At 49.4% G+C, this 15,925-nt stretch overlaps 2 protein-coding genes and 1 non-coding gene across 4 annotated transcripts; 2 read left to right on the top strand and 1 right to left on the bottom strand.

Annotated features, from left to right (window-relative positions):
- Window positions 1-4,210: 4,210 nt before the first annotated feature.
- On the bottom strand, window positions 4,211-4,307 carry LOC111590743 (small nucleolar RNA Z119). The gene has a single exon (XR_004855783.1). It is a non-coding gene; the product is annotated as a small nucleolar RNA Z119 (small nucleolar RNA).
- A 4,813-nt stretch (window positions 4,308-9,120) lies between these two features.
- LOC100384266 (Core-2/I-branching beta-16-N-acetylglucosaminyltransferase family protein) lies at window positions 9,121-11,242 on the top strand. Its single transcript, NM_001176831.1, has 3 exons — window positions 9,121-9,337; window positions 9,694-10,233; window positions 10,485-11,242. Exons 1-3 carry the CDS (start codon window positions 9,335-9,337, stop codon window positions 11,136-11,138), a joined length of 1,197 nt encoding a protein of 398 aa, NP_001170302.1. The 5' UTR covers window positions 9,121-9,334; the 3' UTR covers window positions 11,139-11,242.
- A 1,449-nt stretch (window positions 11,243-12,691) lies between these two features.
- On the top strand, window positions 12,692-14,415 carry LOC100283949 (uncharacterized). Of its 2 annotated transcripts, none has more exons than XM_008679690.4 (4): window positions 12,692-13,006; window positions 13,217-13,306; window positions 13,399-13,602; window positions 14,129-14,415. In XM_008679690.4, the coding sequence occupies exons 1-4, from the start codon at window positions 12,712-12,714 to the stop codon at window positions 14,215-14,217; spliced, it is 678 nt and encodes a 225-aa protein (XP_008677912.3). In that variant the 5' UTR covers window positions 12,692-12,711; the 3' UTR covers window positions 14,218-14,415. The 2 variants fall into 2 exon arrangements, with proteins under 2 accessions (XP_008677912.3, NP_001150319.2); NM_001156847.2 differs by having other exon boundaries at window positions 12,746-13,006; window positions 13,214-13,306; window positions 14,129-14,384.
- Window positions 14,416-15,925: the final 1,510 nt, after the last annotated feature.

Here is a 15,925-nt window from a genome sequence, read left to right as displayed (position 1 = left end):
GTCAGCCCACTTCATACCTGTCAAGACCAGTTACAACAGTGCAGTATTGGCAGAGTTGTATATGTCTCGGATCGTTTGTCTTCATGGTGTGCCAAAGAAGATAGTGTCAGACAGAGGAACGCAGTTCACCTCTCACTTCTGGCAGCAGTTGCATGAAGCCTTGGGCACGCATCTGAATTTCAGTTCAGCTTATCATCCGCAGACAGATGGCCAGACTGAAAGGACCAATCAAATTCTCGAAGATATGTTGAGAGCCTGTGCGTTGCAAGATCAGTCCGGATGGGACAAGCGATTGCCTTATGCAGAGTTTTCCTATAACAACAGTTACCAGGCCAGTTTGAAGATGTCACCGTTTCAGGCGCTTTATGGAAGGAGTTGTAGAACTCCGTTGCAATGGGATCAGCCTGGAGAGAAGCAAGTGTTTGGGCCAGACATTCTGCTTGAAGCCGAAGAGAACATCAAGATGGTCCGAGAGAATCTAAAGATAGCGCAATCGAGGCAGCGAAGCTATGCAGACACAAGAAGAAGAGAGCTGAGTTTTGAAGTCGGAGACTTTGTCTATCTGAAAGTGTCACCGATCAGAGGAGTCAGAAGATTCGGAGTGAAAGGCAAGCTAGCACCCCGCTACATTGGTCCGTACCAGATCCTCTCAAAGCGTGGAGAAGTGGCTTATCAGCTCAGCCTGCCAGAGAATTTGTCTGCTGTGCATGATGTCTTTCATGTGTCTCAGTTGAAGAAGTGCTTGCGTGTGCCAGAAGAGCAGTTGCCAGTGGAAGGTCTTGAGGTCCAGGAGGACTTGACCTATGTTGAGAAGCCAGCTCAAATCCTTGAGATTGCAGACAGAGTCACCCGAAGGAAGACCATCAGAATGTGCAAAGTCAGATGGAATCACCACTCTGAGGAAGAAGCAACCTGGGAGCGTGAAGATGATCTAGTGGCCAAGTACCCAGAGCTCTTTGCTAGCCAGCCCTGAATCTCGAGGGCGAGATTCTTTTAAGGGGGATAGGTTTGTAACGCCCCGAATTTTTTGCAGTTGAATTTTTTCTTTACTCGCCAAAATTCGGGCGTTACCTTTTCTTTTTCTTTTTCCCTCGCTAAACCTTGACCTTTTCCAAAGTTCTAGCGGGATTCGGTTTGGATTTCCCGTGTAAGAAAAACCCTAAATACTTTATGTTGTTTGATGCACCATGCCGAACCTTGCATTTCTTTTGATTGCTTTGAAAGTGCAAATGCATTCATGTAGAAAGATCGGATTTTGAAAATGAGAAGAAGATCTTTTCTTTCTTTTTCTCTCTCTTTCTCTCTCCTCTTTTTCTCTCTCTCCCGCGCCGTGGGCCGACCCCGGCCGGCCCAGCCGCCCCTGGCGCCCCCTCTTGGGCCTTGGAAGGCCCAACCGCTCCCCCCCCCACCTCCCCTTTTTCCCCAATTCTCTCTCCCTCCCTCTCATTTTCTCTCATTTTCTCTCCCCCACCCTAAGCCGCCGCCACCCCTACCCCTGCCCAACCGCCGCCCTGCCCTAGCGCTCGGCCGCCGCTCCCCGCCGTCGGCCGCCCCCGCCGGTGAGCCCCCCCCCCTCCTCCCTCTCTCCCTCCTCCCTCCCTCTCCCCTCCCCCTCCTCTCTCCTCGGCCACCGCCTTGGCCGCGCCCCCAGCCGGCCCCTGGCCGCGCGCCCCAGCCGGCCGCTCGGCCGCGCCCTGGCGCCCCCGGCCAGCCCCCAGCCGCCCCAGCCGCGCCCCGGCCGGCCGCTGGCCGCGCCTGGCCCGCCCGCCTGGCCCTTGGCCGCGCCCCCTGCGCAGGGCCGGTTCAACCGCCCCTAGGGCCGGTTCAACCGCCCCCCCCCCCTCTGTTTTTTTTATTTTTTTTATTTTATTTTATTTACTTTCTGCGCTCATAGCTATTTTATTTTAGGTAGGCTAATCATTGTTCATGCCATTGAAATAGGAAGTTTAATTTAAAATTCCGTTATACTAATTGATTCATGTAGTTAATTGTTTATCTCGTGCAATGTTGATCAACTTAAAATGATTAGGTTTCCATTAGTGTATATGTAACAGAAGTCTTTTGTTAAGAACCAATTGTAATTGATCGTTAGTGCATAAGATTTAACCCCCTGCGAGACCCTTTCCCGTTTCTTTCTAACCATAACAAATGCGATATCGAATGTCATACTTGATGCATACTCACTTTATTTGTTCCCTTGTATGGTGTACTGTTCTTTTGTATTAAATATGTGGATGGATGTATGTATGTTTGCGCTCGCATAGAGAACGATCCGGTCGAAGAGCCCGAGGAATTCGCAGGAGAAGCCCCTGAGCAGCAGTCGGTTGGTGGAGGCAAGTGTCCTTTGACCTATCTCTGTCCTAATCATTCTTTAATTCACCTCCCGCATCACACATTTATACCTAAGGATTGACTAGCTTTTTGTTATCCATGTCCTTGTTTACCTATTTGGGTCGGATTATTACTGCTTAGTTTGATGCTATTGCTCAACTTTAATCAATGAACATGATGTGGTTATCTATGATACGCTGTTTTCCCGTTCTTATTTATGATTATACTTGTGGCATTTAAGGGGACTCGAGCGGTTTCTCGAGTGCCTCTCCGTAAGGACCTGTTCAATGGATGACCGCCCGGGAAAACAGTGCAACCATAAGGGTGGAATGGGGTGCCCTTAGCTGAATAATTAGAGGATCCGGGGTGTAGTTCGCTTCGCCGTCGTGCCGTCAATGGGGCTCGGTGTATGCGGCTCGCTCTGCCAAGGTTGATTTGTCCCTTGGGGAGGAGTGCGGTACATTTAGGAAACCTAACGGGTGGCTACAGCCCCGGGGAATCTTTGTAAAGGCTTCATAGTGAATCCTTGGCCATTCACCTCGGGAGTGAATAAGGGTCTTGCAAGCCCGGGCCAGAGAGGGAATCACGGCTTGTGGGTAAAGTGCACAACCTCTGCAGAGTGTTATGAAACTGATATATCAGCCGTGCTCGCGGTTATGAGCGGCCAAGGGAGCTCCAGAGATTAGTGATACTTGATCAGAGATACTTTGGTGCAGGTGACAATGAGATTGATGGTTCTGATTACGATTATGGTATTGGTAAGTGGTATTCTTTCCGTTTGGAAAGGATACATTGGGCTAATAACTTGGGTTAATGTTAAAACCTGGCTTTCTACTAGTAAGTAATAACCTGACCAACTAAAAGCAACTGCTTGACTTATCCCCACATAAAGTTAGTCCACTACAGCCAAACAGGATACTTGCTGAGTATGTTGATGTGTACTCACCCTTGCTCTACACACCAAACCCCCCCCCAGGTTGTCAGCATTGCAACCACTGCTCAGGCGAAGATGAAGCTGTGGAAGGAGACTTCCAGGAGTTCCAAGACTACGACGAGTTCTAGGTGTGGGTTAGCGGCAACCCCCAGTCGGCTGCCTGTGAAGGCCGCGTTATCTACGTTTCTTTTCCGCACTTTGATTTATTGTAAGAACTATATGGACGTCTCAGACGTATGATGTAATCGACTATTTCCCTTATTAATACTATTTTGAGCACTGTGTGATGATGTCCATATTATGTAACTGCTGTGTACGTGAATAACTGATCCTGGCACGTACATGGTTCGCATTCGGTTTGCCTTCTAAAACCGGGTGTGACAGTAAAACTTTCAGATCTATCTGATTCCTTATGAAGAACGTGTAACTCTACCGAAAAGAACATGAAAAAGGTAAAGATAATTTGTGAAGAGGGGGGACCAGAACAAACAACCCTAGAACATACACACAGACAGTAATCTAAGCATGATTGGAGACATGAATGGTAGCATACCCCGAAGCTCCATCTCTAAGTTCTTGAAATACAAGTTTGTGTTTTGGAACTTCTCATCTACCTCTTGCGTATTCTTTTCAGATTTCTCATTCAACTCCATCTCTCTTTCAGTGGGATTCTGGAAAAATAAAAATTGTTTGTCATCCTAAGGCCAAACGAATCACAAACCTTTGTTGCTGAATCTGGATCTAGCAGGCCACCACGACGGAACCCTGACGTCCACCGGTCCCCTGGCTTCTTCTTTAGAGCTGACGGCTAGGCGGTTGCGGTCGGGCTCATCTTAGCGTCCCTGGACTCTGCCTCGGGCTCATCTTGGCGTCCCTGTTTATATTTATAAAAAACAATAGTAAAGATATAAAAAGATCGCTCCATGAACAAGTAGGCAACATGTGCTTTGGATCGGAATGGCAATTAGTTGTCTTGCAGCACAGGGGAAAGCTCTTGGCTCCCCTTGGAAACAGCCTTTGATAAGAACCATCATCTCCAAAAGCACAAGAAAAAAAATCTCAGGACTTGTTTTTTTGCAGATAAAATATAAAATATACAGGGAAAATTGTAAAAACTTGCATTCCACCAACTCAAACAGCAACGACACAAAGCAAGATCTACGCTTTCTGCTTGTTCTTTTAGTAATTGTATATAAGTCAAATAAAGAAGTTCATAATGGTAAGGTACCAACAATATAGAAGGATTATGTCATGTACCTTCTTGGGCACATGATGGAACAAAGGTGCAAGTGTGTAATCATCTCTTGATACGCACACTCATCCATCTCTATCACCTGAATAACCCGACTTAGCTGGTCCTGGAACCTAGAGTTCAGAGAAGAATGGCACAAATCATTAGCACAAAATGAAGTATCAAAATATGAAATGAATGCACTTTAAATATGGAAATATCAGTAAAATCAATTGAACAACAGATTTCAAGTATTTTGCAAGTAGGTATATTACCTCTACATGGCAATGCACATTAATACCATGTTACCTGGACGGTATTTTACAAAAGCAATTAATATCAAAGTGAACAAATCAAGTAATATCAGTAAAATCTATTGAAGAAGAGTTTTTACTCCTATTTTCTTTCTACCCAGGGAGTCTAAGAAATTATCAACAGACGTTGGCTCAAATAGAGCATCTGGACCTAGCTCAGAAACTGGGGGTACGAATTTAGACTACAAATATAATATTATTTTTTCCATTCTAAGCATGTATTTTTCAAGTAGGTAGATTACTTCTACATGCCAATGCACATTACCATGTTACCTGAATGGTCTTAATAGCCAGATCTATATGCTCGTTATTGCCCTATCATCATCTATTTAATGAAGTCACCCTAATTACACACACATTTTAGAAACATGCAAGGTTCCTTAGCTCGATACAATACATACATATCATTAAATTGGAATGCAGCACCCTCTTAGGGGAAAGGTCGCAGCAATTTGTAAATATATATTTTGCAAGTATAGAAATCTGGCATCTCACTTTAACTAAATAAGAAAGGCAAATCAACGACAGTATACATAATCCAAAAAACAAGCAATTGAAAGACACTCGAGTAAGGAGCGTACCTCTAGTGTAACAACATGGTCCATTATGTGTGACCTCATTGCAGTGTAGTCCATATAATCAACCTTCTTTGGAATCAGTTTGTCATCCCAAGTAATAAAGCAGAGGTCACCATCCAAATCGCCCCGAAGCATCCATTAGGATGAGGCCTAATTAATTTGAAGGTTTCAAGTAAGGATAGTGCAAGCATTAACACCAATCCAAATGGCTAACTGTAAGCTACACAACTAGATATTAACATAATATGGATATCATTGCTAACAGAGACAAATATAGTGTCTCAATTCAGTAGACAGGTTGCTTCATAGGCATGGACAGAGAAATTGAAAGCCACGTTCTGAGATAGTATTTTTTAGCTTCAGAATAGAAATCATACATTTCCCCTCTCCGAGGAAATACAACACACAATCAATATGACCCCTAACATCCAATCTAGGGTCATATACAACTTCAAGTACTCTGACATCACCAGGATGGAGACATCCACCCCTACAGTTATGTGCAGGAGCAGGCGACGGCCAGAAACTAACCATCCCTGCCTGTACCGAACATCGAGCTAGACTGCAGATAGGTGCGCCCCAAGAAGACCCCCAATATGCCACGTGGCCTGCGCCAACACGTCCTCCAGGATGTTGCGCCTCCACTGGGCCGGGAACGTGGCCTCACAGGGAAGACAGAGGTCACCTTCTTCGAACATCGGCACCCAGGCGGCGCCGAATCCAGGCCGTCACGGCTCACTGGCTTGCCACCGCCGCCCTGGCTATCTACGGGATGCCAAGGTAGCGCGCGAGGGGCCCAGGAGCGGGAGGAAGCAAACACATGGGAAAGATGGAGTGAGGGAGGCGATGATCCGCGCGCGGGTGACTGTGAAGTAACCCTAGCGAGCCGGCGACCAGGATTGAGGGGAAGCGGGGTCAGGTGTGGGGAGAGGAGGAAAGGATGGAGACTCACCTGAACCTGGAGCCGTGTGTCTGTGACGGTGGTGGGGACCAAGCAGACCGTCGGTAGACGCTTAAGCCGCCAGCGAGCGCGAGGGGAAGCGGGAGGCGGCGTGGGACAGTGGGAGTGGGAAGCAGGCGGGGGAGAGAGAGGCCGTAGGGAGCGGACCCGAGATAGCTCAACGCAATTTGATAATAAATTCGGGTCCGCCACGGGTCGGTGCGAGACGGGCGGAACAGCCGCCGAACGCGGAGAGCGCTCGAAATCGGTTCAGGTTTTAAGGAACCTGATGCCACAGCAGGAGAGAGACAAAGAAGAATAAGTCTTGCCGGTAGGCGCTCAATAGGGCCTAGTCCTCGTCGCCACGTCATAAGGGAAGATCATACATTGGCTAGATGTGCTACTACTCAGGAATCCTTTTCATTCCTCCAGCTGAGCTATCACAACGAACCCATTATGGCATCAAACTGAGTTGCTCTCACCGACATCACGAAAGCATCAACCACAAAGCTCTACACATGTAACAACACGTGCAACTGTGGCCATAGTTGAGAGCTCTTTATGTTAACAAATGAAATTGATCCAAACGATGAAGAGAAGGCTAACATCTCTAGCGACAAAAGTCAACATAGCATGGTAGATGAAGAGACAACCATATTTGTCCATTTTAAAACTGGAATTGAATACCATTTAATAGAGACATGGAACCATATTTGTCCGAAACAGTCATCGCCACTGTGACCTCACCAAGTAACATCGTTTGCAAATGCACATGTTAGTCGTAATAATTATATCGTCTTAGTGATTGTCTGCATATATCTTAGGCTTTCTTTTTTATGTCACTTTTAGTTCGCTCAAGATTTGTGTGTACTGTTTTGCAAAGCCATATGCAAGCAACTGTAAAAAGCCGGAGCTGATTTTTTTCTATTATCTAAAAATCTTATTTAGGGTGTGTTTGGCATGGCTCTGCTCCACCCCAGAGCAGATCTACTCTAAAAACTCTAGGTAGAGCAACTCTGCTCCAGAGTTTAGATTGTTTCTCATAACCGGTGACAGTGGCGGGTAAATAACTCCAAACTCCATGACTAGATTGTTTTTTTGGAGTTTTTGGAGCAGCAAAAGAGGTACTCCAAAAAATTGTATTGCAGCTCCAAAAACTCCATAGAATTTACAGCTCTAGAGTTAGTGTGTTTGGCATGCCCTAGCCAGCTCCTCCTTGGAGTTTTGCTCTGGAGCCATGCCAAACACGCTCTTAGAGATACGGATTTTATTAAGTTCACGTGAAGCAGTACACAATATAAGTCTACAGGGTGTAAACATATTAGTATATCCTCAGGACACTATCTTTCTTTCACTACCGGAATCCGAGGCTTTGCCGAGTGTTGGCTTCTTTGCCGAGTGCCTTTTGTCGGGCACTCGGCAAAGAAAGCTTTGTCGAGTGTCGCACTCGGTAAAGTTAGGCACTCGGCAAAACGTGCTTTGCCGAGAGTTGAACACTCGGCACAGAACGACACTCGGCACAGACAACTTTGCCGAGTGTCAAACTCTCGGCAAAGGGGCTCTCGGCAAACGGCCGTCAGCGGCCGTCCCAAAGTTGACGGCCGTTAGTCTTTGCCGAGTGCCAGCCGTTGGCTCTCGGCAAAGAGGTTCTGTACCGAGTGCCGCATACTAGGCACTCGGCAAAGCATACTTTGCCGAGTGTCATCTCTGGACACTCGGCAAAGTGTATTTGTATTTTTTTATTTTGTCTCTCAAAAAATTTGTGGTATGTTCCTACACTATGTAGACCTACATGTATCATTTGTGGACAATTTTAACAGAGTTTTCAATCGTTAGTAGATTTAGTTCGTTTATTTGAATTTCTTCGGAAAATTTAGATTTGAACTGTAGGTCACTCGAAACTTGGAAAACCGTGCATGCAAAAATGATATTCATGTTACTTAGCATAAGTTACGACCGATTCTAGGAGCGGACCGGAAACTTCGAGCAACATGCTCACTAAACATGGCCGTGAACTTGTCATACACATGTTTAAAAATTGTATAAAACACAAACAAAGTCAGAAAATCCTGAAACTTGTCCACGTGTCATGATATCATATGTACAGGCTGCGATAAAAATTTTAGAATGTTTGGAGAAAGTTGTGGGACACTATGTGTAGAAACCTAGGAGAACTACACATGAAATCATAGAGTTTCAATGTAGTTCTCCTAGGTTTCTACACATGAAACCTCCTTTGCCGAGTGCCTACTAGGGCTCTCGACACAGGGACTGGCTGTGGGGTCCACTGGACCAGTCTTTGCCGAGTGTCGCCGTAGGCACTCGGCAAAGGATCCGTCACCGTCACTTGGCGCCGTGACGGTGACTTTTCTTTGTCGAGTGCCAAATGGCATTCGGCAAAGTTTTTGCCGAGTGCTCGACAAAAAATACTCGGCAAAGATGCCGTTGCCGATGTACAGTTCGCCGAGCGTTCTTTGCCGAGTGTTACACTCGGCAAAGCCTTTGCCGAGTGTAAAGGCAAAGGAGCTGATTCCGGTAGTGTTTATATCTATCTAGTCACGCGCTTGCAGATCATATACGCTCGCCTTTCGTTGTGATGTAGAAAATATTGGTTGTTAGTTAATTTTTTGAGCACTAGGATTGTACTGGCAAACAGAGGAGAGGAGATAAACAAGTGCGTGACATAACTCGTCACCACCACCACTTCACCACTGCTTGCTGAAAACTGAAATCCCGGATTCTGATTTGGACTGCACCGGTGCACCTCCTGCCTGCCAAGTGCCAACGCACACCGGAGAGCCGCGACCTCTCCGTCGCCCTCGCCCCCTCCCACCCTCCTCTGCCCTGCGTTGTCGTCTCCCTCGCCAGTCCGTCGCGCCCGCCGAGGAGCTGAGCTGAACCGAGGCCGGCCGTTGCGCGCCGCCCGAGAAGAAGACGAAGACGAGCAGACGACGGCTCCTCTCCTACGCCGTCCTCTCTCTCTTGAACTGAAACAGCGTCGCCCACATGGTACGGTTCCGTCCCTTCCCAGTTCCCACTCAGCCACCTGCTTGTTTTCGTTTACCCGAGCTGTGGCGTGGCCGTGGCCCGTGGGGACCTCTTCTCGTCGTCTTCTCCGCCGTCGTCGCGCCGACCGAAGCTGCGTGCGCTTGTCGTCTTTATGCTGTTCCATCCAGGCTTCAGTTCACAAATAACCGCCGCACTGCTGAGTGCTGGCTGCTGTTACCAGCTTCCTTGATGATCGACCACGACCAGTCCAAAGCTTTCGTCATCTCTTTGATCCCACGCGGCCTCACCCGGCTCCGGCTCCGGCTCAGCAATCAATTCCCCCATACGAATTACTAATCTCTCTGATTTCCTTTCAGCTGATCGGCATGCCGCAGGCAGCAGCAGCAGTAGTGCACGGCAAGGACCCCAGCACCGTCCGTCCGGCGGCGGCGCTGCCCCTGAAGCTCCTCCGCCCTCTCCTCCTCGTGGCGGTGCTCGGCACGGGCTTCCTCGCCGCCGTGGCGCTGCTCGTCGGCGGCCCCGCCTACTCGTCCGCGCTCCCGCGCCCGCCGGTCGCCCTGCCGCCCGCGCCGCCGTCGGGCGGCGGGAAGCAGCCGCTGGAGCGGTGGGCGCGGGCGCCGGCGTCCGCGTGGCACAACATGACCGACGACGAGCTGCTGTGGGCGGCGTCGTGGCGCCCCAGCGTCCGGCGCTACCCGTACCGCCGGACGCCCAAGGTGGCCTTCATGTTCCTGACCCGCGGCCCGCTGCCGCTGGCGCCGCTGTGGGAGCGCTTCTTCGCCGGCGCCGGGGGCGGGGACGCCGGCCTCTTCTCCGTCTACGTGCACGCCACGCCGGGGTACCGCCCCGACTTCGCGCCGGCGTCCGCCTTCTACCGCCGCCAAGTGCCCAGCCAGGTACGTACGCGCGCCACCCGCGCACGTACGGCGGCTAGCTCTCCGATCCTCTGCGTTGACGTGGGCTCGCGAGTTTCAGTTTCGCTTTGACGATCGTCCGGGCGGCCGGCGGCCTACCATCATGGCCGTCCATGTTGCACGGCTCCTCTACGTTGACGACGACGTGGGGTCGTGGAATGTGGATGGATGGCGGAGAAGGGGGGGATCGGAGCTGAAAATGACGGCCATTTATTTTCAACTGCGTGCTACAGGTGGCCGAGTGGGGCGAGCCGAGCATGTTCGACGCGGAGCGGCGGCTGCTGGCGAACGCGCTGCTGGACCCGGGCAACGAGCGCTTCGTGCTGCTGTCCGAGTCGTGCGTGCCGCTGTACGGCTTCCCGGCGGTGTACAGCTACCTGACGCGGTCGCGGGAGAGCTTCGTGGGCGCGTTCGACGACCCGGGCCCGGGAGGCCGGGGCCGGTACCAGGGCGGGCTGGCCCCGGAGGTGGTCCGCGAGCAGTTCCGCAAGGGCGCGCAGTGGTTCGAACTGGAGCGCGCCCTCGCCGTCGACGTGGTCGCCGACGGCCGCTACTACCCCAAGTTCCGGGAGCACTGCCGGCCGCCGTGCTACGCGGACGAGCACTACCTGCCGACGGCGCTCTCCATCCTGGCCCCCGCGCGGATCGCCAACCGCAGCGTCACGTGGGTGGACTGGTCCCGCGGCGGCGCGCACCCGGCCACGTTCGGGGAGGCCGACGTCGGCGAGGCGTTCCTCAGGCGGCTCACGGCGCCCGGGAAGGACCAGGGCAACTGCACCTACAACGGCCAGCCGGCGCAGGTGTGCTTTTTGTTCGCAAGGAAGCTGGCGCCCGGCACGCTGCAGCCGCTGCTCAGGCTCGCCCCGAAGCTGCTCGGATACGGCTGACTGTCACTGTCACTCTGACTGCTCACCTCTGAATCTGAATCTGAATCTTCTCCAACGTGACACAAAGACACCTCTGAATCTGATTTAACGCACAACTGTGTTACAATCTACTACTAGTATGACTAAACACATTTAGTATGACTAAAGGCATGCCATTACAGTTGATTGCTATGAATATGTACTCTAGACTCGATGATCGTCATCCATCATCGAGCAGTGTAGCTCCATCACGTACACAATTATACACAAACTTGCTCCAAAGCGATCGAGTTCTGGGAGCCCTGAGGCACCGTAGACACGACATCCACGTTTCTTCTTCTGCGTTCAAAAATAAACTAGCCGTACGACAAATATTCGAGTTAAAAAAATCCTAGACAACACCAAACAGCACAACCAATTTCAAAGCAGCAACACTAATCAGAATTGCTGCCACCGCTAATCAGTATAGACGATACGATCCTGAATAATCGATGTTACAACCTTAATCAACACTAGTAGTGAATAGTTTTTTTTTCCCCTTTAGTCTCAGTTAGAGTTGGACTCACGACAAATAAAAAAACATTAATCTTGATTGGAGCCACCAAACGAGATAATGATACCGCTTAAACAAAAGCCAAAACACACCTACATTTCATATATCAAAATTTATATATACAACCCGTCAAAATTCACATCCCTAAATGATATCATAGGATTTAATATATTAAATTATATATATGTATATATTTTATTAGAATTCATATTCACAATAATCTATAAAAAAAATCTAACGACTAGTATTAGTTTCCAGGAACTGTAGTGCCCGATTAGCCGGCGTTCATCAAGTTTTATAAATCGGTCGGGAACCGTGGGGTTTAGGCCGATTTCTCGTTCCTGGTCTTTAAAATTTTGCTTTAAGATTCTAAACATTAAAAAAAACAGAGGAAAAATTATGATGAAAACTACATGTGTTTTGAGCAACATGGTATATCTTATACTTATTTTTATTTAAAAAATCATATTTTTTTTGTAACAAACAATAAATTTTCCCAAAGAAAATTGGAATTCAGGATTTTTTTAAAAGTAAAAACCTGTACACCGATTTTTTGAGAAATACCGAAAACCAGACAGAAACACGGTTTTTCGTCGGGATTCATGAAAATTTTTTTTGTTTTGAATTTGCAAACAGATCTAAAATTCAAAAATCGTCGAAAACCGTCCGAAAGAAGTGATTATGGGTATGTTTATTTCATTATTTTCTGGCGAGGTTTGCTAAGAATTTGGTTGGGGAAGAATATCACGTGATTATGTACATAGAAAGATGAAGGATGTCTATAGAGGTTAAGATCTAGACTCCTACTATCGTGACAACTCTGTGATTATATGTTTAGGTTGAATTTTGACGATTTTCATTAAAATAATTCTTATGATGAATTTAGACGATTTTTTATTAAAATGATTCTTATAAAAACGATCTGAAAACTAACGTTTGGTGGTTGTCAGCAACTTGAAGCGACACAAGGGGGGGGGGGGGGGGAGACAAGAAGCCTGAAATAAGTTGAAACAACCAGCAAAAGCAAAAGTGGGGGAGAAAATGACAGAAAGGCCGGAGCGACACAAAGAAAGAGGCCCAATACCATACAGTCCACAAGTCGCGCGCGGGCCGCGGGGTAGAACGCAAGCGGAGGCGTCCCTGGCAACAAAGGCAGCAATGGCGACGGGGTGGCTCGCAGGGTCTCTCCCCCTCCGCTCCGCATCCACAGCCCCGTCGGCGGCCAGGGCACAGCCTCTCCCCTCCGCCGCCGCGCCACGCCGCATCCCAGCGCGACTTTCGGTTGCCACGGGCGGGGGCGAGCAGCAGCTCGTCACCGCGCAGGAACCGGCGCACGGTGAGTCGTGACTGCCTCTTGCTGCTGCCTGGCTGCTATATAAAATGTCAAATCCAATCCGACCCACTGTAGTTAGCTTCGCACTATGTCCACGAACTATCCTACCACTGGATCCAGAACCGGACATTAGGTTTCCCGTGGCTGCTCATCTTTAATTTCCCAGTACGAGTTGTTAACAGATTTGCCGTCTGCTCTTTGGTGGGGCAGCAGAACCTGATTATGGAGTTGTAAGCATTCACCATGTCGGGATCCTGTGCGAGAATCTTGAGAGGTCACTGGCGTTCTACAAGGACCTACTGGGTGAGCTGGCTATTCACCTCGTGTTTCTGCTCTTCTCTGCGGCGTGTTCGCCTGGAAAGCAAATGAGCTGACGGAATCAATTGCTCAACCAGGTCTGAGGGTGAATCCAGCTCGGCCAAACGACAAGCTCCCGTACAGGGGCGCTTGGCTCTGGGTGGGTTCTGAGATGATCCACCTGATGGAGCTGCCGAATCCTGATCCGTTGACCGGACGCCCCGAGCACGGCGGACGTGATCGGCATACCTGTATAGCGATTAGAGATGTTCTGAAGCTGAAAGAAGTTTTTGATGAAGCTGGTACGCCCGGATCTTCACTTCCTCCTTTGTTTTGCCCTAATTATATGCTGCTATGTGACATGATCTTTGTTGTGTTGATCATCTCGCTCAATCCTAGAAAAGCTATTTGTAACGTCAGTGAAGTCATAAACTCTTTCAACTTAGAGTGTTTTTGTTTTTCTACTAGATTATATAAGTTGGATTATGGTGAAATAGGAGGGTAAAATATCAATTTGTGACTACGAATAAGCTGAAAGAAGCGAGCATTGTGTAATTTATTTTAGCTTATTTGTAATTTCAAAGTGATATTTTATCTTTTTACTCTTCCACCATAATCCAATTTATATAATATACGATAAAAATAAATAAGGCCTCCCTTAATAAGCCTTTACCATGACATGATTCGGTATTGTGGTCTGTTTTTCATCAGGCCAGATTATCATTGAAGAGTAAAGACTGACTGTAAACCAGCATAACTTTCTTTTACCAACCGTATGAAGATATGGTTTGCTCTATCTCGATACTAATGAAATAGTGGTAAATGCAGGAATCAGCTACACGCTAAGCAAATCTGGGAGGCCAGCGATCTTTGCAAGAGACCCAGACGGGAACGCGTTGGAGTTCACCCAAGTGTAGCAACTGGAAAACTCCTTCCATGCTAGAGCATCTCATGGATACCAAGAGGTCATAGACTTTGCTGCTTGTATTTCTTGTAGCTGCTACAAATAAAGACCTGGCAGATAAATACCGCTTGTACATATATTACATGTCGATCAAGGATTTGAGCAAGTAAAAATAAAGGCAGATAAACGGTGTGTTTGGTTTATGGAGTCACTCTATGCTTCATGAGGTGATTCATCATAAGTTCATTCCATCAATTTTGGTGGAATCAACCCACTCCTCATGTATATACTAATTATTAGCTTATAAGGAATTGGGTGGTGATGGATCAACCCATTTTATTCCACAAACCAAATAAAAAAGTGAGGAGTGAGAAGAACATGGATCACTTCATTCCTCGAACCAAACACACTCAAATTGAACTTGAGAATTTCTCTCTCTTGACGGAGGAAAACATCAAAGTGAAGCAGCGGAAGCGTGTGTGGGTCCTAACCCACAGGTCCAAGGGATTCTCAAGAATTATATCAATCGACCTCGAGCATCTGAAGGTCAAAGCAACTGATCCGCAAGTTAAAGTTTCCAGAGTCAAAGTTGAGTCAGGAGAAGCTATGAAAGACCAATGAACCAATCTCATTTTCTTGCTAGCCTCTTCTTGAATCTTGTCGGCGTTTCGAGACCGGGGGGGATCCCTGGACCGACGAGTGAAATGTCGCCGCGTGCCCCAGCCCAGATGGGTCGGCGCGAGACGGAGCGCGAAGGGGGAGGAGACGGGCGTGAGAGGTGGAAATCCTGCGGCCTTCGTGTTTGTCCCGCGCCCAGGTCGGGTGCGCTTGCAGTAGGGGGTTACAAGCGTCCACGCGGGAGGGAGCGAGCGGCCTCACGCGAGCGCCTGTCCCGTCCTCTTCCCCACGTGGCCAACCTTCTGTAAGAGGGCCCTGGTCCTTCCTTTTATAGGCGTAAGGAGAGGATCCAGGTGTACAATGGGGGGTGTAGCAGAGTGCTAATGTGTCTAGCGGAGGAGAGCTAGCGCCCTAAGTACATGCCATCGTGGCAGCCGAAGAGGTTTTGGCACCCGGTTCGTGTGGTGTCGTGGCCGTCGGAGGAGCGCTGGAGCCTGGCGGAAGGACAGCTGTCGGAGCTGTCGAGTCCTTGCTGACGTCCTCTTGCTTCCGTAAGGGGGCTGAGAGCCGCCGTCGTCATAGAGCGTGCGGGGCGCCATCATTGCATGTCTGGCGGAGCGAGCCAGATGGGACACCGGTCTTGTTTCCCGTAGCCTGAGTCAGCTTGGGGTAGGGTAATGATGGCGTCCCCTGTGGACGTGGTCGGTCCGTGCCCTAGGTTGGGCGATGTGGAGGCTCCTCCGAGGTCGAGGTCGAGTCTGTCTTCCGAGGCCGAGGTCGAGTCCGAGCCCCTGGGTCGGGCGAGGCAGAGACCGTCGGCTGAGGCCAGGGCTGAGTCCGAGCCCTGTGGTCGGGCGGAACGGAGTTCGTCGTCTTCCGGGGCTGAGCCCGAGTCCGAGCCCTAGGTCGGGCGGAGCGGAGTTCGCCGGCTTCCGGGGCTGAGCCCGAGTCCGAGCCCTGGGTCGGGCGGAGCGGAGTTCGCTGTCTTCCGGGGCTGAGCCCGAGTCCGAGCCCTGGGTCGGGCGGAGCGGAGTTCGCCGTCTTCCGGGGCTGAGCCCGAGTCCGAGCCCTGGGTCGGGCGGAGCGGAGTTCGCCGTCTTCCG

The sequence above is a fragment of the Zea mays genome, chromosome 1 (genome assembly GCF_902167145.1).
Source record: "Zea mays cultivar B73 chromosome 1, Zm-B73-REFERENCE-NAM-5.0, whole genome shotgun sequence".
NCBI classification, from domain to species: Eukaryota; Viridiplantae; Streptophyta; class Magnoliopsida; order Poales; family Poaceae; genus Zea; species Zea mays.
The sequence above is the reverse complement of the archived record's forward strand: the minus strand, read 5'-3'. Positions and strand labels throughout refer to the sequence as shown.

Coding starts and splice junctions, on each gene's coding strand:
- LOC100384266 (NM_001176831.1), top strand. Junction 10,234..10,484: donor GCCGCCAAGTGCCCAGCCAG/GTACGTACGCGC, acceptor TGCGTGCTACAG/GTGGCCGAGTGGGGCGAGCC.
- LOC100283949 (XM_008679690.4), top strand. CDS start 12,712: ATGACAGAAAGGCCGGAGCGACACAAAGAAAGAGGCCCAATACCATAC. Junction 13,307..13,398: donor GTTCTACAAGGACCTACTGG/GTGAGCTGGCTA, acceptor TTGCTCAACCAG/GTCTGAGGGTGAATCCAGCT. Junction 13,603..14,128: donor AGAAGTTTTTGATGAAGCTG/GTACGCCCGGAT, acceptor TGGTAAATGCAG/GAATCAGCTACACGCTAAGC.